We start from the raw sequence: 25,179 nt of genomic DNA on the forward strand, positions 1-25,179 counted from the left end.
ATGAGCAACAAATCAGCACAGAATGAATTCTGAAGGATTACTTATTTGATGAAATACATTAGAGGTGTCTTTCAAATAAATCTTACCAACCCGAAACATTTGAACGGTAGTCTATATAGTGACTATTAAATAATTCTATATGCACATTTATAATGAACATTTTCTCTCGTTTCACTTGTTGTCTTGGATTTGTTCACTGAATTTTTTGCAATGCATTACAGATATGCAATCTCTTTAAAGACTACCTGCTGCCTTTGATGAAAACTAGGTGTTTTAAGCCTTTTCAACCAGGCTTTGTGTTGGAAACATGCATAAAATGATTTTCATTGCTCACTAGTTTTTGGAAAAGAGCAACAGCATGCAATTTTTAAATGTTGTCATGTGCATAAAACATATTTACTTTACAGTACAAACACTATTTCCACAGTGAGGATGAAACCCATCAGAAGCAGGACTCAGGCACAGGTCTCTGTCTGCCAAGTGAAGTGCTGCTATATCTGGTTTTCTGTAGTGTTGCATAGGAGGATTTATCTACAGCTGGTCCTTTTTGGGGGGCCGGCACCAATGGACCGTTTCTTTGGAGTGACAGCGTCCTTTTCAGAGTCATATCTAGCTTGCTCTGAATATTGGATGAGCTGTGGGCTCGTTTCATATCAGCTGTGGTTGAACAAACCTGTTTTTCTCTGTTGTTAACTGCATTACTGGTGCTCTTGTGAGCAATGCAAGTTTTCCTCACCTCAGTGCCCTTTCCATTTGGAGCCCCACTGGATAGTGACAGTTTGGTCAAGCTCTTGCTGGAAAACGTTTTCCTGTGAACCACCTCATTCTTCAATTGGGTGGTACTGATGGTGGCACTGTCTTTACTCCTGCTGTCCCCTGTGGCTATCTGCGTCTGGCTGGGACGAGTTCTGTTAGTCGCAGCCGGCTGGTTTGGTAGCTGTTTTAAAGAGGAGTCTATGGAATAAGATGAACAGTTGCTAGTACCATTGGAAAGTGCACTGGGGGAACCTTGAAGCGACTTACTGGCTCGAGTCCTTTTGTGCTCCTGCCTGGTTTTTGAATGGTTTTTGGCCAACGAGCCATCGGATGTGATGCTGTTGAGGTCTGCTGCTGGTCTGCTCTGGCCTTCGGGCAGTCTGGGGGAATCCGGACCTTGATAGCTACATCGCTCCACAGTACTGCTACAGCTCGGGGAACTCAGAGAATCATCCTCGCGAATCTGAGCTTTGACCTGTGAAGGACTAGCCACGATACTTACTATGGGCTCCTTGGTGCATCGAGGCCGCCGGCCGGACTCGAGATACTCCACCAGCTCGTCGTTTCCAGGTTGTGGCGCGATGCTGGAGGGCTTTCTGCGGTCCTTGGATGCAAATGACCAGCGCAGTGGAAGAACTTTGCTTGGGCCCGTCTTGGATTTGGAGTGGTAGCGCATACTCATACTGTGGCCCCGGACGCTTCGTACAAATGGCGTTGGCTCAACTACATCTAAAAGCAGAAAATGGAGGCTTAACAAAGATTAGGAAATAATGTAACAAATTTACTGTTCATTGTTATTTAATGTTAGTTATTGCATTATCTAAAGTTAACTAATGGGACCTTATTGTACAAGTGTTACCAGAACGGAGATCAAAATTAGAGAACAACTTACAATGTCCCAAATTAAAAGGTCAATGCTTAGTCCTATTTAAAGCTATCCTAACAGGAGTAGAAAGGCAGTTTTTAAGCATATTTTATAAATTAATTGTATTCTGAAGCACATATAAAAAAATTAAAAACTAAGCTGTGAGTTTAGTTACTTCAAAACAGTGATTTTACCTCCTCGTTGCTAGGTAATATAAGTGATCCACAATGCTATTTTATTAATAAAAATTGCGGGGCAACGTGTACGTTTCTGTGCTCTGATTTTTTATTTTTTTTATTTTTGCGAGTGGTGTGTGTGTGTGCGTCAAGTGGCGTCAAGTTAATATAGCTTTTTATATATACATTGCCATTCAAAAGTTTAGGATCAGTTAGATTTTTGGTGTTTCTAACTGAAGTCTCTAATGCTCATCAAGGCTGTATTTAATAAAAATATAGAAAAAAATTATATTGTGAAATATTATTGGAATTTCTAATATTGGTTTCCGGTCTTATTATTACGTTAAAATATAATTTATTTCTGTCACGCAGCGCTGAATTTTTATCAGCCATTACTCCAGTCTTGTCATTACTCCATCATGTGTCACATGATCCTTCAGAAATCATAATATGCTGATTTATTATCAGTGTTTAAACTGTTGTGCTGCTTAATTTTTTGCAGCTGAATCCTCTTTAGGAGACGATCCTGGCGCTTGCTGGACTTTCTTGGACGCCCTGAAGCCTTCTTTACAAGAATTGAACCTCTTTCCTTGAAGTTCTTGATGATCCTATAAATTGTTGATTTAGGTGCAATCTTAGTAGCCACAATATCCTTGCCTGTGAAGCCATTTTTATGCAACGCAATGCACGCGTTTCTTTGCAGGTCACCATGGTTAACAATGGAAGAACAATGATTTCAAGCATCACCCTCCTTTTAACATGTCAAGTCTGCCATTCTAACCCAATCAGCCTGACATAATGATCTCCAGCCTTGTGCTCGTCAACATTCTCACCTGAGTTAACAAGACGATTACTGAAATGATCTCAGCAGGTCCTTTAATGACAGCAATGAAATGCAGTGGAAAGGTTTTTTTGGGATTAAGTTCATTTTCATGGCAAAGAAGGACTATGCAATTCGTCTGATCACTCTTCATAACATTCTGGAGTATATGCAAATTGCTATTATAAAAACTTAAGCAGCAACATTTCCAATTTCCAATATTTATGTAATTCTCAAAACTTTTGGCCATGACTGTACACCGTACCGTACAAACCATAATTAATTTTTACACTCTCACACACTTACATTCTCTTTTCACATAAATATATTCTTGCTGTCACACAATTACATTCATCTTTTTTACATTCATATATTTTTGCTTTCACACACATACATTCTCCTTTCACATAGGCTACATATGTTTTTGCTTTCACACACTTACAATACATTCTTCTTTTCACATTCATATATTTTTGCTTTTCACACACATACATTCTCCTTTCACACACATATATTTTTGCTTTCACGCACATACATTCTTTTTTCACAGTCTACATATGTTTTTGCTTTCACACACTGACGTTCTTCTTTTCACATTCATATATTTTTGCTTCCTTTCACATACATTCTCCATTCACATACTTATATACAGAATGAATGTATGTCTGAAGAAAATGTGTGTACAGTATGTAAGAGAAGAATATATGTATGTGTGAGAGAGTATAATGTAAACGGAAGGCAGGTCAGGCGTACACAGCAACCGTTCATGTGTCAGTGCTTAATGCACAACTCCTATATGAAAATAATTTTAGGCGGTCGCCTACCTTTGCTTTATGGGAAAGTCCACCCCTGCGTTCACACACAGCATCATTCCGGCAATTTACTTGTAATGTTACAACTTCTCATACCGGTAAATTGCTGGGATGAACTTACAGATATTTTTAAAAAGGGCCTGTTCACACATTATCTCTGAACGGTAATTTACGGGAAATCATCCAGTAAAGACTTTATATGTGAAAGGGGCTATTGACACTAATTCATTCAAGTACCCCAAGGAGGCTGGTTGACCATGTAAGACAAATGGACTTTCAGAGGGGAATGGGTTCAACACTGCAGCTGGAATTGCTTGCCAGTTCAGTGGTGGACAGGGTAAGGATTTGTCTCAAAACATTAAAGAGAAATCGGACTGAAATTGCACTCTGCAGAGACCAAGCCTCTCATCAGCAGAAAGAATCAAAAGGCTAGGCTAACCTTCGTTCACTTTAGTGATAAGAGCATGTTAAATTTATTTGGGTCCAATGGGTGTCAAACTGGGGAAAGACTGAACCCAAGTGCGAAAACAAATCAGTGAGAGGTGGAGGAGGAAATGTCATGGTTTGGGGATGTTTTTCTGCTGCATGAATCTGACTCTTATACAGCTACATGACAGGGTGAATGCAAATGTTTCTTCCCTGCAAGCATCTCCCAATCAGCCAGCAATTTTCATGCAGGACAATGCCCCTCACACACCAAAACAGGTAAAGCAGTTCCTTGAAACTGAAAATATTTAAATAATGACAAACAAATCTCTGTAAAATCCTTGACGACAAAGTTATGAGTAAGAAACCACTACAGTCAACAAACTATGGAAGACACTGGAAGAAGAGTGGAGAAGATCACACCAAAACATTGTGAGAAACTGATGATGTCCTGCTGCCATAGGTGTGCTGAAGTCATTCAAAGCAAGGGCCTCTTCAATTCCTAATTTTTGACACTTCAAAGTTTTAGTTGTAATCTTCTTTCGTGCTACAATGGTTACCATTTTCTAATTTTGATCACTGTGTTTTCCACAAAATAAAGGTTTTTGTTAAAATGCCTTGTTTATTTTGTCAAACGTTGACAAAATAACAGTGGTATACCTACAGATAATATACCTTTAAATTTTGATTAACAATATTATAGAAAAAAAGTATTTGTAGATTGTTCTCTAATTTTGATCTCCATTGTATTTATGGTTTTATAATATTTACAATAAAACATCAGTTATTGCTTGAATTTAACCATCAAATTGGAAATAAAATTAATTAGAAATCTGAGACCTTCCAATTAATTTTTTAAATAATAACAGCATTTCTCCTCAAACAACGCATTGCAGTTTTGGGCCACTCACATTACATTTGACTTACTTTTTTTTTTATAAAATTAAAATTTTGTATAAAAATTATATTTCTTATTCTTTACTTAACGTTTTATTGGCAAATTAAAACAACAAATGTTGTTTTGTTGTAAGTATTGTAAAATTGTAAATATATTGGGTTACACTTCATTTTAAGGTGTCCTTGTTAGAGTGTAAGTATACATTTAAGTACTAAATAATATTAATTTACTACATGTACTTACTATATGGTTAGTGTTAGGACTAGGGTTCCCTTTCAGTCGGTCACTCTGGATGCCACGTAGGTGAAAGATGAAAATGGGATATCGCTTCGATAGACCAATCTTCTTCGAGTGTAAACTAAATGAGCCAATGCACATTGGCATGCAATTATTGCATCCAGCTGCTGCTGATCACAGCGTGAGTATAAAGCAGCAGGTGCAATGAATACCAGCTTTTCGCTTCGGACCTAAGCGTTAGTATCGTTCTGCTCAACTGTGTCTGCTGTAAAACTATGAGTTCAGCATGCTCTCTGAAGCTTTGTGTGTTGGCGAAATGGCACTTCAGCAGTGGTCTTTCCTGTTTTGAGTGGGTTGCGCACTTCAGGCTGCACTACCCCCTGTCGTGTTGCAAGCGGCCAATGCCCCTGTGCGCCTCAGCACTAAAAGAGCATTTCCTAAAGAGCAAATTTCTCTAAAAGAGCTTCACGGGTGCGTCTTTGTAAAGACGATGGATCGTCCTTATAAGGATGCCATTTCACCCGTGTGTTTCTGGGTGCGGTCATTACCTGGCAACGGGTGATGGTCACGATCACTGCCTCACATGTCTGGGCGTCGAGTACGCTGAGGTGGCCTTCGTGGATGAGTCATGTTCCCACTGCGGGAAGATGACCATCTCGGAGCTGCAAACCAGGCTCTGCTACCTTCAGGGGGGCGGAGTCCCATTGCCGCGATCTGGGGCTAGGTAGTGAACACCATCACTTCAGCAAGAGCACCGTTTACAAGACACGTTTACGCCTTGAAGTGGAACCTGTTCACCTGTTCTGTCATCCTTCACCCTCAAAGTCCAGGTTGCCGCTATTGCTGTGTATCATGACACTGTGAATGGGAAGTCTTTGGGTAAGCATGACCTCATCATCAGGTTCCTTAGAGGGGCCAGGATGTTAAATCCTTCCTGGCCCCCCTCTATACCGTCTTGGGACCTGACTCTACTGCATAAATCACTACAGCAGGACCCATTCGAGCCTTTGCATTCAGTTGAGCTAAAGTTTCTTTCATTGAAAAGCTCCTGCTTGCACTGGCCTCCATCAACAGGGTAGGGGTCCTGCATGCATTTTCGGTCAACGATTCATGCCTAGAGTTTGGGCCAGCTTACTCCCAGGTAGTCCTGAGGCCCCAGCCCGGCTACGTGCCCAAGGTTCCCACTACACCCTTCAAAGAACAAGTGGTGAACCTGCAAGCGCTGCCCTTGTAGGAGGCAGACCCAGCCCTGGCTTTGCTCTGTCCCGTCCGAGCATTGAGATGCTATGTAGACCAGACACAAAGTTTCAGGACCTCAGACCAGCTCTTTGTCTGTTACGGAGGACGGCAAAAGGGGAATGTCGTCTCTAAGCAGAGGATTGCCCACTGGATTGTGGTTGCCATAACCCTGGCTTATCAGGCACAGGGTGAGCCCTGCCCGTTCAGATTGTGAGCTCAATCAACTAGAAGTGTTGCATCCTCCTGGGCACTGGCTCGTGGCGCCTCACTGACAGATATTTGTAGAGCTGCAGGCTGGGCGACCCCTAACACGTTCGCTAGGTTCTAAAGCCTTCGTGTAGAGCCCTTTACAGAATCCTCCTGTGTTCTCACCTCAAACGGGTAGTGGCACCGAGAGGCCCCAGTTAGTGTTGGCTTGGTAAAACTGCTCCAGAGTGTCTGTACTGTAGACCCTGTTGAGATCCTCCATCACCCTAGGCAGCTGGACGCGGCGGAATGTCCGGCACCAGGCCTTCATGATGAATCCGTGAGAACCATGGAAGGCTGGGTTCCATATTAAGAACCTAAGCGGTAACCGTATGTGTATAGTCCACGGTATAGCCTTGGAACCCATGTTTCCCCGGCAGACTTCTGCCTTCCCAAAATAGTTTTAATCACCTCAAATTTCTCCATATACACTTAAACGGATGCTATATGTGTATTTGCTCCCGAGACCTCCTTCGGGAAGGATGGGGCTTCCGCAACGTCCCTGTTCCAAGCAGAATGGGTACGTTTTCCCAGTGTTATCCAATCTCACCCAGTGCGGTAGTGCTTTGACAATGGTGAGTGGAACTACTTGTTCTGAGCCCCGGCCTACACCTAATAGGGGGTGCAGGTCGCTCGCACAGGGCACTGGAAGGGGCAGCACCCATGGTGCTTTGGTAGGGATCCCATTTTCGTCTGTATCTGACATGGCGTCAAGAGTGACCGACTGAAAGGGAATGTCTCGGTTAAGTATGGTAACCCTCGTTCCCTGAAGGAGGGAACAGAGACGCCACGTCCCGTCGCCATGGTTGCTGTACCGCCGCTGAGCTGCCGGGTCACGGGCTCGGCTCCTCAGCAAAAAACTGGCATTGCACCTGCTGCCTTCTTATACTCACAATGTGATCAGCGGCAGCTGGATGCAATAATTGCATGCCAATGTGCATTGGCTCGTTTAGTTTACATTTGAAGAAGATGGGTCTGTCAAAGCGATATTCCATTTTCGTCGGTCACAGACGTGGTGTCTCCGTTCCTTCCTTCATGGAACGAGGGTTACCATACGTAACTGAGACGTTTCTTGGTTCATGTTATAAGGACACCCTAAAATGAAGTGTTACCTTATATTGCTTAATGTATGTGCTATTTTATAAATAAATTAAGTTTTCTGGTAACACATCTACATTAAGGTCCCATTAGTTAACTTTAGGTAATGCATTAATGAACAATACACACACACACACACACACATACACACACACACACATATATATATATATATATATATATATATATATATACACACACACACACAGACATATATATATATATATATATATATATATATATTATTAACATATGAGTTAATGTTGAAATTACCATTAACTGAGATTACTAAATGCTTTAGAAGTATTTGTCATTGTTAGTATAAGTATAAATAATGTAGCAAACCGTAAATTAAACCTTATTGTAAAGTGTTAACAGTTTTCCTCAACCTGTCAGTGATTAATGTATATATAAACAAAACTCCTAATTCAATAATAATACAATTTTGCAAAATGCAAAAATTTCATCTTAAACTAAATTTCATCTTTAACAGATTTCTATCACAAGGAAGGCAGATAATTTACTTTTTCCATTCAGTGCGCAAAACAACTTGAGTCAAAATTATTTAAAATCATGGAGAAGGTCATGTATGACTTTCATCAATTGTAAACCAGAAATGACTATTATTTTAATTGAGTGCTACAGCAGTGACATCTAAACCTAAAAAACTAATTTGCCACGGTTTCCCTCAAGAGTTTCCTATAGGTTTTCTTAATAGGGTTTTCAATTAATGAGTAAAGCAAGGTCTGTGGTAAAAATAAATTGATGACACTTGGATGTTTCCCTTTCAAGGGAACTTCGAACTGCGTCCTCTGAGGGGACACTATGGAGAACACCTCGTCGTGACTCGTGTCTGAAGCATACTTTGAAAAACGTGTTGGCCGGCGACAGCCTCTGACGTCACTACCAACGCGACTATAAATACGCGCCCGTAGGACCCGTCACTTATCTTCTTCGTCTTCATTGACTGTTTTGTTTGAAGCGTGCATCTGAGAAACGACCAAAACGGTAAGAGCGATCTATTATTGTTGTCATGGCATCCACTAGCAGGCGTTTAAACAGTGTGTACATCCGTGTCAGTGTTATACGGCACACACATTCTTTGCGTCTCTTGTTTGGGCGGAGAGCACGCGCGTGATGTCCTCGAGGGGGCAATCTGCGTGCACTGCGAGCGTTTTTCGGTGAAAAAGCTCCTCTCTCGTTTGCCTCTCTTTTCGAGGAAAGAGGGACAGCCATCTGGATCCCGCGGCTCAGGACCCACCGTTGCCGAGGCACGGAGGAGGATGAGCTCGGGGGGATTACAGGTGGATCTCGCTGAGGAGTGTAGAGAGGGACTTTTTTCCTTTCACACTCTCCGGCGGCAAACGAGAGTGAACTTCGGGAGGAAGATGCGTTGTCATTAACCCTTTCTTGTACTGAAGTTAGTGCTCTGCTGGGTTTTTTCCCAGGAAGAGCAGGAGATGTCTGAGAGTGGAGAAGAAGCTGAGGCTGAGCCTTTCTCAATCCTCCTGCCCTGCGTATGGGGAGCTGTTAGCTGCAGAAGTCGAAAGGGAATGGAAGAGGCCGTTTTTTCTCTCACATCCATCGGTTTCAGCATACAAGTTATGCTGATATCGGGAGCATGCACGAAAGCGGCTATGAGAGGATGCCCCCTGTAGGGAGATGCTGGCTAGCTATCTCTCTGTGGGGGAAACGTCCTCTCTCAATTCCCCCTTTTTTAGATCCCGCTTAAATGGCAAAACATACGCAGCAGCAGGTCAGGCGGTGGCTTCGTTGCACACGATGGCAGTGCTTCAGGCTTACCAGGCTGGTCTGCTGAAGGACCTGGATACCGGCGAGGTCCAGGTCCGAGCCCGAACAACACAGGGGTCCTGGCCCATCTCGATCTGAGGATCTTAGATGGGCGCAGAAGGCTAGTGTTGCGGCTCGCGCTCCTCCCCCGCCTACGGGCAGGGGCAAGAGGAACCGCGGGTCACGGTGTGGTAAGCAGGGTCTGAGGGACGTGATTCAGACGAGGCAGCGTCCTCGCCCGGGTCAGAGCGGTAGGAAGACCTAGTAGCTCCGGATGTTTTAACCTCTGTTTTAACCTCTGCTTTTTGTCCTCCCCTGCCTAATTCCCCTGTAGCCACCAGCTTTCCACCTGATCGAGGTTAGGTGGACAGTCTCTCACATAACAGTCTCCTACCTGGACCGATGATGTTTTTTGGTTGGGTCTATGTTCATAGCAACCACCTTATTGATGGTCCGGACCAGAAGGTGGCGCCCCGCAAGCGGGACTCCAGTACAGGAGGGTGGGTGAGTACGTAACCCTTGCTCTACCTGTTTATGGACGTTATGTTGCTGGTGGTTATATGTCTACTAACAATCTCTGTGAGTTTCCTTTACAGTAGCTAGGTGGCCAAAGAATTGGCACAGCACTGCAGGGAATTCCATAGATGTCCGGCCAGGTCACCCTGAGGGGCCGCCTGGCCGCTTGGCGCATCCGGGGAGGTGGTGGTTACGGCAAGAAGCTCTGTATTTACTGCCTCAGGTGATGCTCCCCTCGCCTAGAAAAGAGGGTTGGAGCTCACCGCTCCCGTGCGATCCAGCGCCTCTGCGATGCTTGGGAACCTCTCTGTACACACGCTTGCCTGTGTACTTTCTCAAAACCACATAGTGGTCAGTGTGCACGTTAACGCTTTGCGCACTGTCTGAAATCCACGTAAAGTGGTAAGTGTGCACGCAAGACTCTGCGCACTTTCTGAAACCCACGTAAAGTGGTAAGTGTGCACGCATGACTTTGCGCACTTTCTAAAATCCTGTACGGTAGGGGTTACGTGCTTCGCTTCGTTCCCTTTCTTATGATGATTAGCCCTGGGTTCCATGGGCTTCATTCAACCAGTGTGTATTTGTTATACACCTCAAGCATCGCTTCCCTCAACATGAGGGGCTGGGTGGACTCCCACATATTGTGGTTATCAGGTGGTAGGCTTCATCAGGCCTCCCTGATGGTGAGCTCCCACATACTGTGGTTGCCAGGTAGTAGGCCTCACCAGGCCTCCCTGGAGATTTAGCTCCCACCTACTGTGCGTCTCCACTAAATAGCATATTGTGTTTTTTTCAGATAGTAGGCTTCACCAGGTCTCTCTGAAGGTGAGCTCCCACGTTCTGTGGTTGCCAGGTAGTAGGCCTCACCAGGCCTCCCTGGAGATTTAGCTCCCACATACTATGCGTTTCCACGGGGTAGCATATTGTGGTTTTTTCAGATAGTAGGCTTCACCAGGTCTCTCTGAAGACGAGCTCCCACATACTGTGGTTGCCAGGTAGTAGGCCTCACCAGGCCTCCCTGGAGATTTAGCTCCCACATACTATGCGTTTCCACTAAATAGCATATTGTGGTTTTCAGATAGTAGGCTTCACCAGGTCTCTCTGAAGGTAAGCTCCCACGTTCGGTGGTCGCCAGGTAGTAGGCCTCACCAGGCCTCCCTAGAGATTTAGCTCCCACAAACTATGCGTTTCCACGGAATAGCATATTGTGGCTTTTTCAGATAGTAGGCTTCACCAGGTCTCTCTGAAGACGAGCTCCCACATACTGTGGTTGCCAGGTAGTAGGCCTCACCAGGCCTCCCTGGAGATTTAGCTCCCACATACTATGCGTTTCCACGGAATAACATATTGTGGTTTTTTCAGATAGTAGGCTTCATCAGGTCTCTCTGAAGGCGAGCTCCCACATACTGTGGTTGCCAGGTAGTAGGCCTCACCAGGCCTCCCTGGAGATTTAGCTTCCACATATTGTGTGTTCCACTAAATAGCACATTGTGGTTTTCAGATAGTAGGCTTCATCAGGTCTCTCTGAAGACGAGCTCCCACATACTGTGGTTGCCAGGTAGTAGGCCTCACCAGGCCTCTCTGGAGATTTAGCTCCCACATACTGTGCATTTCCTAAAAAGCGAGCTCCCGCGATTTGTGGTTGTCAGGTAGTAGGCCTCACCAGGCCTCCCTGGAGTCGAGTTCCATATTGCTTTCAGTTTCCACTTAGGTGGTTATCTGGTAACAGATAGTAGGCCTCTCTAGGCCTCTCTGTAGGTGAACTCCCACATATTGTGGTTATCAGGTAGCAGGCTTCACAGGCCTCTCTGAATGTGAGCTCCCACATACGGTGGTTGTCAGGTAACCTTTCAGTACACACGCTAAGCCTGTGTACTTTCTCAAATCCACATGGTGGTCAGTGTGCACGTTAATGCTTTGCGCACTGTCTGAAATCCACGTAAAGTGGTAAGTGTGCACGCAAGACTCTGCGCACTTTCTGAAATCCACGTAAAGTGGTAAGTGTGCACGCAAGACTCTGCGCACCTTCTAAAATCCTGTATGGTAAGGGTTACGCGCTCCGCTTCGTTCCCTTTCTTGGGATGATTTGCCCCGGTGTTCCTTGGGCTTCATCCAACCGGTGTGTACTGATTGTACACCCCAAGCCCCCTCAACTTGGGGGGGCTGTGTGGGCAATTCTTGGGTAGTTCAGCAGCGCTCCCCTTTTCTGAAAGGGTCACCTATGAGCATGCTGCTCGGAGCTCGGAGTCTTCCTCTCTTGGGAGACTGATTCCCGGTTCTTCAGAGCGCTCCAGCACCACATACTGTTTGAGACGCTCTGTGAGAGCAGGCATCCTGTTGAGGCAGGGGCTGAGGCCTCCAATTGCTCTGCCCCCAGGCCATTCTTCTACGAGCTGCTCTGACAGAGTTCCACGAGAGTCCCTCCTTAGAACAGTATTTGTAAATCCATGTTATGGTAAGTGTGCACGAAGTCTTTGCACACTTTCTGAAATCCACATTGTGGTAAGTTCGCACGCTAGTCTCTGCGTTCTTTCTAAAAACCCTAGATGGTAAGGGCTTCGCGCTGCTGCTTCGTGCCCTTTCTTGAGTTGGTTTTAGCCCCGTTCATCTTGGGCACCACTCCACCTAGGTATCCTCGGATACCTATCTAGAACAGGGCGCCGCTACTAGAGTGCTGTGGGGACAGCCCTTTCGGCAAGTTTTGCGAAAGCTAGCAGTAGCCCCTGTGTTTCAGGCAAAGACTTGGTAGAGGAAAGTGCCAGGCTCTTAGCCGTATCCCTTTAAAGGAATCTTTGTGATTCCAAGGCTTTAGCTCTACCCCGGGCCAGGGCCTACAGGATAAGTTGGGTATGTAGCTTAGGCCTTTGGCCGTAAGGGATAATGTCATAAGGCAGCCGTCAGACCGTCCCGGGGCGACTCCCGGTGAAGAGAAAAGCGGTAGAGTTGGTACTTAGTGTTTGCCATGATTCTGGTCTGCACTCCCCTCAGCATGGCGGCGTGGGTATACTTTTCCCCATAGTGTCCCCTCAGAGGACGCAGTTCGAAGTTCCCTTGAAAGGGAACGTCTCAGGTTACAAATGTAACCATGGTTCCCTGAGAGGGAACGAGACACTGCGTCCTCTAGCTCCCTGCCATGCTTCGGACGCAAGCTTCACGAAGAAGATAAGTGACGGGTCCTATGGGCGCGTATTTATAGTCGCGCTGGTAGTGACGTCAGAGGCTGTCGCCGGCCAACACGTTGGCGTTTTTCAAAGTATGCTTCAGACACGGGTCACAACAAGGTGTTCCCCATAGTGTCCCCTCAGAGGACGCAGTGTCTCGTTCCCTCTCAGGGAACCATGGTTACATTCGTAACCTGAGACGTTTTCTTAAGGGAATCTTGAGGGAACCCATGACGAATCTGTTTTCTGGGTTTTGACGTCACGGCTACAGCACTTAATTAATACAACAATACTTTCTGTTTACAATTGATGAAAGAATAGAAATAGAAGTAGCAGATATAAATTAAGAATGCACTGACCATTGTCTTCCTTTTGAGGCTCATGGACGATAGAAAGAATTTGTATTTGGGGCTCAGGTGCTGAAGATGAACTGGAAAGCTTGCTAGTTGAATTTGAAATTCTGTTGTCTGCGTTCAGTCGGATGAGCCAGTGGTCTGATGTAGAGGAGCTAGAGCAACCTGTGGGTCATAAGTAGCTCGCTTAGTAAACTTTGCTCCACTCATGCAAGTCAAAACACTGTTGTTTTATTCTGATAACTGACTCATCTGCACATGTAGCTTTTTGGAAATAAGTAAACAGACTTATTTCATGCTTTATGGTGAAGGATTTTGCGCTAAAGTGCATGAAAATTCCAGGGACCTGTTTTCACTTTGCTCTAGTCTTTGTATCTGAGAGGCTCGTCTCCATTAAATGCTCATGAAGATGAGATGGAATGGATCCAAACAAGTATTCCAGTGTGCATAAAAATGATTACAAAATGCTGGTGGGCAGTTGGTGCAATAACCTTACAAAACAGGGTTACAGAGCAGCATATGAAAATGTCTCAAAAGGTTTGAAAGAAGAGATGCATTGAGACATGACCTTAGAGATATGTCTTTTTTATTCTAACATTCATATTATTGTGACTGTGGAGGAATTTTGGCCCACTCATCTTTGCAGAATTATTTTATTTCAATCCCACATTGGAGGGGTTTCGAGCATGAATGGACTGTTTAAGGTCATGCCACAGCATCTCAATCAGATTTAAGTCTGGACTTTGACTTGGCCACTCCGAAATCTTTATTTAGTTTTTCTTGAGGCATTCAGAGGTGGACTTGCTGGTGTGTTTGGGATCATTGCTCTGCTGCTTATCCCAGATGCGCTTGAGCTTGAGGTCACAAACTGATGGCTGGACATTCCCCTTCAGGATTTTCTGATAGAGTCCAGAATTCATGCTTCCATTAATTATAAAACTGCAGAGCAACCCCAGACCATCACATGAATACCACCATGTTTGAATGTTGGTATGATGTTCTGTTTATGAAATGCTGTGTTTTATGCAACATGTAACTGGACACACACCTTTCAAAAAGTTCAACTTTGTTCTCATCAGTCCACAGAATATTTGCCCAAAAATCTTTGGCATAATCAAGTTATTTTTTGGCCAAAAAATTTTTTTTGTGTTCTTTTTGTTCAGCAGTGGCTTCTGATTTTTAACTCTCCCATGGATGCCGTTTTTGCCCAGTCTCTTTCTTATTGATGAATCATGAACACTGACCTTAAATGAGGCAAGTGAAGCCTGCAGTTCTTCTTCTTTTCTGACCTCCTGGATGAGTTGATGTTGTGCTCTTGGAGTAATTTTGGTAGGCCGGCTACTCCTGAGAAGATTCACTCCAAGTTTTCTCCATTTGTGGATAATGGCTCTGAACGTGGTTCACTGGAGTCCCAAAGCCTTAGATGTGGCATTATAACCCTTTCCATACTGATACATTTCAACTATTTTGTTTCTCATCTGTTCTTGAATTTCTTTAGATCACAGCACAACGTGTTTCTCTTTAAGCATGCTTCACTTTGTCAGACAGATTCTGTTTAAGTGATTTCTTGATTCAACAGGTCTGGCAGTAATCAGACCTGTGGCTAGTGTAATTTAACTCAGCTTTCTAAAATAATTTGGTTAATAAAAGCTCTTTCATGATTTATCAGGAGGGGGCAATAAATTTTTTAGTTAGTGCCAGGTAGGTTTGGACAGCTCTTTCCCCTTAAAGAAAATGAAATCATCATTTAAAAACTGCATTACTGTATTACTTGCATTATCTTTGTGTAATTTAAAATGATGTTTGATGATTTGATGAAGTTTTTGAAGGTTAATGCATAAATGCTCTGGGGCACGTTAGTGGGGAGGTAAATTATGTGACTTTTGCTCTAATCATTGCAGTGATCTCTTAACAATTGAACTGTCATGTGGAATCTTTTTATTTTGAACTGTTGCTTGAAGCTGCTTAGAATATTTCAAAGAGTTCAACTCAGGCTTCACAGAACTAATTTATACCGTGTGTCAATGGAAGCTACTGATAACTCATCCATTTTAATTACTGCCAGAATGGAGAAACCGAAGGCCTCTGCTGCATGAGAAATGACATTACAGCACCTCTGATAATATCAAAATGTAGTGTAATAAAATATTAATATATAGTCATATATCATTAAAAACAGCTCACTGCATTTTAACAGTAAAACTTGCAAAATGAATAAAGCACAATAAAAACAACGGTAGTTGACCACTGTGCTGTACAAAACCTTGCTAAAAAAAACAGATCTCGGGAACATCAACACTCTTTTCTCAGAAGACCTCAGAGATCTAAGAGATGTATTTGGTTTAAAATATCACAGAGATATTCAGGATCCGTTCCACTCAGAGCTTAAGCAAATAGTACATTTGATTCTGTACAAGACCGGCAGCCAGTGCAGAGAGCAGAATACAGGCGAGATATGATCAAATTTGTGGGTGCCAGTCAAAAGTCTGGCAGCTGCATTTTGAACCATCTAAAGTCGATTTATATTTGATTGACTTAATCCCATATAAAGGGAATTACAATAATCAAGCCGTGATAACACAAAGGCATGGATCACTCTCTCGAACTCTTGAAACGATAGAAACCTCTTGACTTTTGATAGCAATCTTAATTGGAAGATACTGAATTTGACTACAGGATTTATCTGTTTATCGAACTTGAGTGCAGAATTGAAAGCAACACCCACATTTTTCACAGACAGTTTTCTGTAGGAGTCCAGATGTCCCAAATCATAATCGGGGGTTCCCGAAGACCCAAACACAATGACCCCCTCATTTAGATGCAAAAGGTTTGAAGAAAACCAAGACTTAATACCAGACAAACACATATTCAGTGATCCTAAGCCTATTTTATCATTTTTCCTCAAGGGTAGGTAGATTTGGGTGTCATCAGCATAAAAATGAATTGACACATCAAGCTTGGTAAGGATGTACCCCAGAGGAAGCATATATAAAGAGAACAGAACAGGGACCAAAATGGAGCCCTGAGGAACTCCAAAATGCAAAATAGATCTAGATGAAGAAAAACCATAAAAACAAACAGAAAACATTCTGTCTTCAAGATAGGATATAAACCAGTCAAGAGCACAACCTGTAATGCCCACATATTGTTCAAGGATTGATGTAAGGATTCTATGATCTATATTATTGAACGCAGCACTTAAATCTATTAGTAAAAGTATCACAGAGTCTCCTGAATCTACAGATAATAAAATATAATTCAAAAGTTTTAAAAGTTCAGTCTCAGTGCTATGATGTTTCCCAAACCCAGATTGAAATTGTTCAAAAATACTATTTGACTCAGAAAACACTGCAGTTGTACTAAAACAGCATTTTCTAAGGCTTTTGAAAGAAAAGATACATTTGAAATGGGTCTATAATTTGATAGGATGGTAGGATCAAGATTAGATTTTTTTAAGCAAGGGTTTAACAATTGCATGCTTTAGGTATTTTGGGACAGTCGCTATAAGAAGAGACTTGTTTATTATAGCTAAAATATTTGGCCCAACAACATCGAAGACCTCAAGCAAGAACCATGTGGGAATGATGTCTTTTGGACATGTAGAAGGTTTTATCTGCGTAATAATATCTTGAAAGGAGTTTTTAGAGAGATTGTCTGGAATTCATTAAAGGTAGAAGTACAAAGAGAGGGATCAGACCAATCACAATTTGGAGGTATAATATGCTGTCTTATGTCAACTATTAAAACTTAAGACAGTTGTCACATACTGCAGGTCATGCATTAAAATAAAACAGTACTAGTTGGATTTATAACAGAATCTAAAATAGTAAAAAAGGTTAAAATCGAATGAGTCAACCAAACGAATAAAATCCTTGGCCAGGGAGTTTAACTCATAACAAACATGAATGTTGATATCCCCCATGATTAAAAGTCTGTCATATTTAAGAACAACGTTACTTAAGAAGTTTGAGAATTCATTTAAAAAGTTGATTTTGGAGGATGATAAACCACAGCGATCGCTAACTGATGTTCATTCAACTGAAATAGAAATACTTCAAAACTTGAAAAAGATTCAGTCTTAAGAGCTCTACAACAGAAGCTGCTTTTAGGAATGTTGACACTAGTAATGTTGTATTAAAATGTAAAATTTCTATTTCAAATAAATCGTATTATTTTCAACTTTCTATTCATTGAAGAATCCCAAATAATGTATCACGGTTTCTACAAAAATTATAAAGCAAGAGTGGTTTTCAACACTGATAATAATAACAAATCATTATATTAGAATGATTTCTGAAGGATCATGTGATACTAAAAACTGAAGTAATGATGCTGAAAATTCTGTTTTTATCACAGGAATAAATTACATTTTAAAATATTTCTAAATAGAAAACAGGTGGTTTAGATTAAAACAATATTTCACAATTTTATATTTTTATTTTGCAGTCCTGGTCAGAAAAAAAACTTGCTAAACCTACATTTTTGAATAGTAGTGTTTGTGTCGACTGGTGTAGAAGAAACTCCCTCAAATCACTGTAAGACATGTGTAAAATTTACGCATGTAAAGCTGCTATGATTGTGCCAAACATTTTAAACCCAGCCATAACCTATACTGTAGCTACAGAGAAAGTGTGAAATCAAAATCTGATTTTATCTAGCAATATGGAAGAATGACATTTGAGCACTGAATGCACCAGCTCTAGGCAGATTTGAAAAAGCTTAGACAGATGCCAATAGATTCATCTCACATTTATTCACTGGCATGCAGTGCTTTTACCTCTCATTTGCATAAAGTTGAAATTGCTCGACTTTTTGATGTGTGAGTCTGCTGCTCACCTCACGTAAAGAATGAATTGAACACGCCCGCTCAGCATGCTTTAGTGGACACATACAGTCATCATAATCATTTTTTTAAGCTATATCCCTATAATCTTGTTACTTGAGATATGATTGTAGATGTGATTTGTTGAAGTATCATATAATGTAACTTCTGTGGTGTGGAGAGGGAAAGGGGTTGAGCAGGAAGGCAAACAGCAGCAGAGATGCAGGAGGATAAAGGGAAAGTGAAAAAAGCTTTGACAGATTGTGTGTGTGTTGTCTCTCTGTGTGTGTGTGTGTGTGTGTGTGTGTGTGTGTGTGTGTGTGAACTTTTGTGTCTCCAGCCCCTTGTGACAAGCAGCTCAAAGCCATATCTATGCCTAATCAGCACCTTGTCCTTTCTGGAAATGTTTTGTTTTTGAATCAGCAGCAAGGTTACGTCGTGGCTATGCAGTGATCAGGCAGACTTTGGACTAGTGCTGAATACATATTATTTCATTTGTGTCATTTCTGTGTTTATATTTGGATTCTGAAGATGTGGTTCTCATAGAGAAGGTGAAGAGAGCTGCATGTGCAGAAAAGCTCTTGGAGCCACCCAGAGGTTGAATGTGACTTTTCCATTTGACATTGCTGCATATACTCTAGTGTTCAAAGGTATGGGGCTGGTAATATTTTTTTAAAAACGTTTTTGAAGTTTATTATGTTTTTTATTTGATCAATGCAGTAAAATACAAATGTTGTGAAATATTAGCTTTAAACACTTCTCCCCCAAAGTGAAAAAAGTAAAAGTAAAAAAAATAAAAAATAAACAAAAATATAAAATAATTGCACTTTAAAGGGTGGGGTGGATATTCACAGCCCAGAATGCCCTACTTTGTTTGAATAAAATAGATAAAGTTACTCTATTAGCTATTTCGGTGTTTTGAGGAGTGGAATTATTAAAATAAAATAAAATAATCAGTAGAATAATAGTGAAGTGAAAATAAAAGCAGTCAATACTGCATTTTGACAAACTAAATTCATTCTAACAAACTAAATAGCAGATTTGAAAATGTAATCATAAATTTCTTAGTACAAAAAATGGAAGTATATACATGTACATGTATACATGGTTTGTGAAAACCATAAAAAAAATAGTACAACTACCAGACTGAAATGATCTACTAATGTGGATGAGGATTGGAGTTTTTGGAAAATTTAATATAAAAAATTAAAAATAAATAAGTAAACAAATTAATTACTGCCGTCAATCGATATATTTATGTAAAAAACAAATGTAAAAAAACAAAAAACAAATGTGAAAGCAGTCAATGGCGAATAAATTAATAATGGAAGTCAAACTTTAACAGTTTCTGGTATAAAGTAAACAAATATAAATTTTATATAAATTATTTTAGTATAAAGTAAAAACAATACAAAGACGACACCTGACAGGCTGAAATGAACAAAACTACAGCGGCTGATTCTTGTATTCTCTTTATAATGCAAACTTCAGTATGTTTTCTGCTGGTTTGCCCTTTTATAGTGTGGGTATACAATTAAGACAAAGATTCAGAGAAGAGCATTCACCTTGCAGCGAGCAGCTAGCTGACCAGGATGGGATGGCATCTCGTCTCTGATAGAAGAGGATATAAGCACCACGTGTGCACACTTCCCCCTCAGGCACCGGCTCAACACTGCTGTCATCGTAGGCATACCACTGACCATCCACTGAGTTCCTGCAGTATGCTGCTCAAAACACAGACTCATTACCTTCACTAGGCTCTACACTTCATGCTCAAGTATATACATACATATTAGGACAACACTATTACTGTCATTTTTTTTTGCTGACAGCACACACACACACACACACACACACACACACACACACACACACACACACATATCCAGTATATATATATATATATATATATATATATATATATATATATATATATATATATGTATATGTATATATACAGTACAGACCAAAAGTTTGTACACACCTTCTCATTCAAAGAGTTTTCTTTATTTTCATGACTATGAAAATTGTAAAGTCACACTGAAGGCATCAAGGGCTATTTGACCAAGAAGGAGAGTGATGGGGTGCTGCGCCAGATGACCTGGCCTCCACAGTCACCGGACCTGAACCCAATCGAGATGGTTTAGGGGTGAGCTGGACCGCAGACAGAAGGCAAAAGGGCCAACAAGTGCTAAGCATCTCTCGGGGAACTCCTTCAAGACTGTTGGAAGACCATTTCAGGTGACTACCTCTTGAAGCTCAACAAGAGAATGCCAAGAGTGTGCAAAGCAGTAATCAAAGCAAAAGGTGGCTCCTTTGAAGAACCTACAATATGACATATTTGACACATATATGACATATTTTCAGTTGTTTCACACTTTTTTGTTATGTATATAAATCCACATGTGTTAATTCATAGTTTTGAAGCCTTCAGTGTGAATCTACAATTTTCATGAAAATAAAGAAAACTCTTTGAATGAGAAGGTGTGTCCAAACTTTTGGTCTGTACTGTATATATATATATATATATATATATATATATATATATATATATATATATATATATATATATATATATATATATGTGGCACATAGGGTAATTAATTATATTGAAAAAATTGTTGAAATTGTATGTTATTATTATATTTAATGGGTCTATGTATTATTTTACAAGTGTATTTTTCTTATATTTTGTGAAAAGGCTGCACTGGAGTAAATGGAAAATAAAATTCAATTCAAAATTCAATATTAAAACATTTAATTAAATTCAAAATGAATTAAATTATTTCTGGCTTGCTTTCCATGAAAATATCTGAACAAGATACATTTTATATAGCAAATTTTCATGAGATTAAATTGCATAAGCATTATTGAAGATAATTAAGCTTAAAAACTAGAATAGACACTGTGTCACTGAGGTAAGATAAACAAAGTACTCTTGAGTCCTACAATGTTTTTTTTTTTCATAGTGATATTAATAATTTGAGAGTTTGCAGTGTAATTATTTAGTATGTAATTTTCACATAAAATAGTTTGTAGTTCGCCTTGTTCTTTCAAGTATAAAGTTAATTCAGCTTCATCAAAGTGTCCTTTTCTGACAACTGCTAAATTTGGTAAATTCTAGCCGTTATATCCATCGGCTTGTGCAGAAACGAGGCTTTCCTCCTGGTTGAACATCATGATCTGCCTTGTGTCTCTTGGCCACCTTTTTCCTCATCGCCTTTTAACTTTGTGCCTCGGTTGCCATTAGACAGAAGTGACAAGAGCATCGCCTTACACAATCTGATGTAAGCTTCTTGCTTGAAATAGCTGCTGCAGAACTGAGAAATATTTGGGGTCATTATTTCACTGAAATGTGAATCCTCCCTGGAACTAGAAGGGATGGCGTATTTCAGAGGGATTTCCAAGTGTTTTTTCCTCATTATAATCCTATATATCCGGCCGAGATCCCACCATGTGCAACACCCTCATCATACAGGATGCATGAGATCTGTTGAGGGGCTCAAACTGATATAGATTTTTTTAAAGATGCATTATATATCAGTACCATTTCAGATATCAGTGATATTAGTGGTATGGATTTTATAAATATCAGCTGATATGGGATATTTATTGTACGTGCTCATTTTTAAATTTAGATTAATTTTGCAATCATGGCTGGTATAGACAAATAATCGTTGTTCATTTTAACATTCTTTGTTTATTTTAATATCAGTGCATCCCTAAATGGTATTGCTTAGATTTAGTTGTTGTTTTAGCTCTTGAGATTTATAAAGAGTTTATTTATCTTTCAGTCATTTATCTTTCAGTTAAGTATCATTTTTTTCTCATCTGTTTTTCTTAAAAGGCACAGATTGGATCATTGTTAACATTTGTTTACATACAGGGACCTCTACTGGATTAAAGGTACACAAATTTTATCAGTTCTTGCTTTCCATGGGAATTGAACCCATGACCTTGCCATTGCTAGTGACACAGTCTACTGTTAATCTCAGGTAATATTTAAAAAAATTATTATTGCACAGACCAATCGTTTCACTTCATAAGACCTCAATATGTCTTCACGAGCCAGGGTTATAAGTTTTGTTTTTCCTGTATATGTTTTCTTTTTTGATTCTCAAATCGCTGGTAGCCATTGCCTTGCATCTTATGAATCACCAGCACTTACTGGTCTACTCAAGAATAAAAGTCACTTTCATCTCAAATGGCCTGAGAGTGAGTAAATTAACAGCAAATTTTTAATTTCTGGGTGAACTATCCCTTTAAGCTACAGGAAGCCTGTACTAGTGCTGTCAAACGATTAATCACATCCAAAATAAAAGTTTGTGTTGTGTACTAGGGTCGGGCTGATAGACGATGACATCGTCCATCGCCGGCAGCCCTCCATCGTGATGCCCCACCTTTTGAATGGATATTACTTTTTAGTTTCACTATCACTTTTGAGATTCGTGATCACACATAGTCTGTTTATACTTTGATGTTATGTTTCTCAGTGGTATTGAGGATCTGCAAATCATTCGCCATCGTCCTCAGTCATCTCTCCTTACACCGTGTCTACTTAAGACTGTCTACACTGGATGCGATAAAGCGACTGCTGAAAATCGTTTGAAATTTGTGTCAGCGCGTCATAAACAGAACGCGGTAGCAGTTTACTGTCAGGGATTTGTGGTGTCACTTCGCATCCAGTGTAGACAGCATCACTGATTAGAATGAGTTCTACTGACTGGTCTATTTATAATGAATCTGTATTAAAGATCAGTGGTTCTATAGTGTTTTGTCTTGCCGTGCTGCTCACATCGATAATTGTTTTCCCTTATAAGGATTCATGCTTCGGGCACACCCCCCCAAATCCAATATTTTCAAAATATATGCTGTATCTGTGTGTATTTTTATATACATAATAAATGTACACAGAACACACATATAATATGCAACCAAAAACTCTTACTTTGTATGCGATTAATCATTTGACAGCCCAAGGCTGTACACAATTTCTCATTTCTCCTTTGCTCACACACCTGTGTAATGGCCTCCATGCATGCCTCCATGATGGTTACACACGGCGTACAGGTCATACAGGAAGGTCAGCGTGTGTCGGCTGGCTTCAGGCTGCTGATGGGCCTGTTGTTTCCAGCCGGGCGGTGGTCGGGCACAGCTGCTCCTCTTGACCATGTGGCGGCCCATATCGAGGCCAGTGAGGGGGAAGTGCACCAGTGTGGAGAGCTTGTTACGGCGCTCTCCCACCTGTCTGAAGCGCTTGAGGTGAAGGATGAGGATGTCTGGGAGAGTCCACAGGCTCATCTGCACCGTGCCCTGCTGCAGCTGCTTACAGTGAGGACACTTCCATGCATCGTCAGGGGCCAGCTATGTACACACGGATGAAAAATCAGGATATCTCACTATTTGTGCTTTTTGGTCTAAATAAATGGTCCTGACAGATTTGGATTAATCACGTAGCCTTTTTTTTTGCATTAATTAAATGAAAAGAAATGAACAGAAAAGAGCTTTATTACTTTTAAAAAGAGAAAAAAGTCTGAACTATATATATAAATATGAAATATTTAAATGATGATATTATCCAATCTCATGTGAATTAAAACTACGATTCAAAAGAATTCTCACCAAGGCTGCAATTAGATGCAATTAAAAAAAAGTAACATGTAGAACAGAAATAACTGTTTTCTATTTTAATATACTTTAAAGTGTAACTTATTCCTGTGATGCAAACTGAATTTTCAGCATCATTACTCCAGTCTTCAGTATCACATGATCCTTCAGAAATCAGTCTAATATGCTGATTTGCTGCTCAGGAAATATTTATTATTATTATCAATGTTGAAAAAGGTTGTGCTGCTTAATATTTTTGTTGAAAATCAAGAAAATCCTACTGACCCCACATTTTTGGAGTAGTGTACTTACAGTACAGACCAAAAGTTTGGACACACCTTCTCATTCAAAGAGTTTTCTTTATTTTCATGACTATGAAAATTGTAGAGTCACACTGAAGGCATCAAGGGCTATTTGAGCAAGAAGGAGAGTGATGGGGTGCTGCGCCAGATGACCTGGCCTCCACAGTCACCGGACCTGAACCCAATCGAGATGGTTTAGGGGTGAGCTGGACCGCAGACTGAAGGCAAAAGGGCCAACAAGTGCTAAGCATCTCTCGGGGAACTCCTTCAAGACTGTTGGAAGACCATTTCAGGTGACTACCTCTTGAAGCTCATCAAGAGAATGCCAAGAGTGTGCAAAGCAGTAATCAAAGCAAAAGGTGGCTACTTTGAAGAACCTACAATATGACATATTTTCAGTTGTTTCACACTTTTTTGTTATGTATATAATTCCACATGTGTTAATTCATAGTTTTTATGCCTTCAGTGTGAATCTACAATTTTCATAGTCATGAAAATAAAGAAAACTCTTTGAATGAGAAGGTGTGTCCAAACTTTTGGTCTGTACTGTATATTCAAACTTTCCATGTGACAGGTTTGATGTCAATGACTTGCCAAACAAATCAGAGCAAATCAATTTGGAAAGCAATATTTTCAGTGAATAATGACCAAAATTTTGGTCTGTTTTTCACACAAAGCTATTGTAAGACAATAGAAGGCTACAAAAATAATACACATTCTCTAAGCACCACTTTTATGGTGCTTTTAGTGAGCATTTCTGTCCTTTTGGATCTTGACAGACAGTGGTCACAATATGGTTTAGTGAAGACGAACAGGACACATCACTTCCTCTTGTGTGCCACAGAAAGCAAGTTATACTGATTTAAAATCTTCAAGAATCATTTGCACGTGATTCTAACGTCTTGATTCCATTCCATTGCACATTTTAAACAGCATATTTTTCCTGCCATTAAAAATATTTTCCTGTATTTGTCCTCTTTCAAACAGAAACCTGCTGCATGAGTGTGACAGTCACAGAATGAAAGGGGAACGTCACAATATTGTGTTTCAGAAA

At 40.8% G+C, this 25,179-nt stretch overlaps 1 protein-coding gene across 1 annotated transcript in view; it reads right to left on the bottom strand.

Annotated features, from left to right (window-relative positions):
• Window positions 1–236: 236 nt before the first annotated feature.
• LOC132142767 (ubiquitin carboxyl-terminal hydrolase 43-like) overlaps window positions 237–25,179 on the bottom strand; it is a 65,195-nt gene continuing 40,252 nt past the window's right edge. Inside the window, exons 10-13 of the mRNA XM_059552874.1 lie at window positions 23,235–23,580; window positions 19,782–19,940; window positions 13,401–13,559; window positions 237–1,485 (exon numbers count right to left, since the gene is read on the bottom strand). Of these exons, the coding sequence (XP_059408857.1) occupies window positions 443–1,485; window positions 13,401–13,559; window positions 19,782–19,940; window positions 23,235–23,580 (1,707 nt within the window). The 3' untranslated portion in view covers window positions 237–442. The remainder of the gene's footprint in view (window positions 1,486–13,400; window positions 13,560–19,781; window positions 19,941–23,234; window positions 23,581–25,179) is intronic.

This window comes from Carassius carassius, chromosome 1 (genome assembly GCF_963082965.1).
Source record: "Carassius carassius chromosome 1, fCarCar2.1, whole genome shotgun sequence".
NCBI lineage: Eukaryota > Metazoa > Chordata > Actinopteri > Cypriniformes > Cyprinidae > Carassius > Carassius carassius.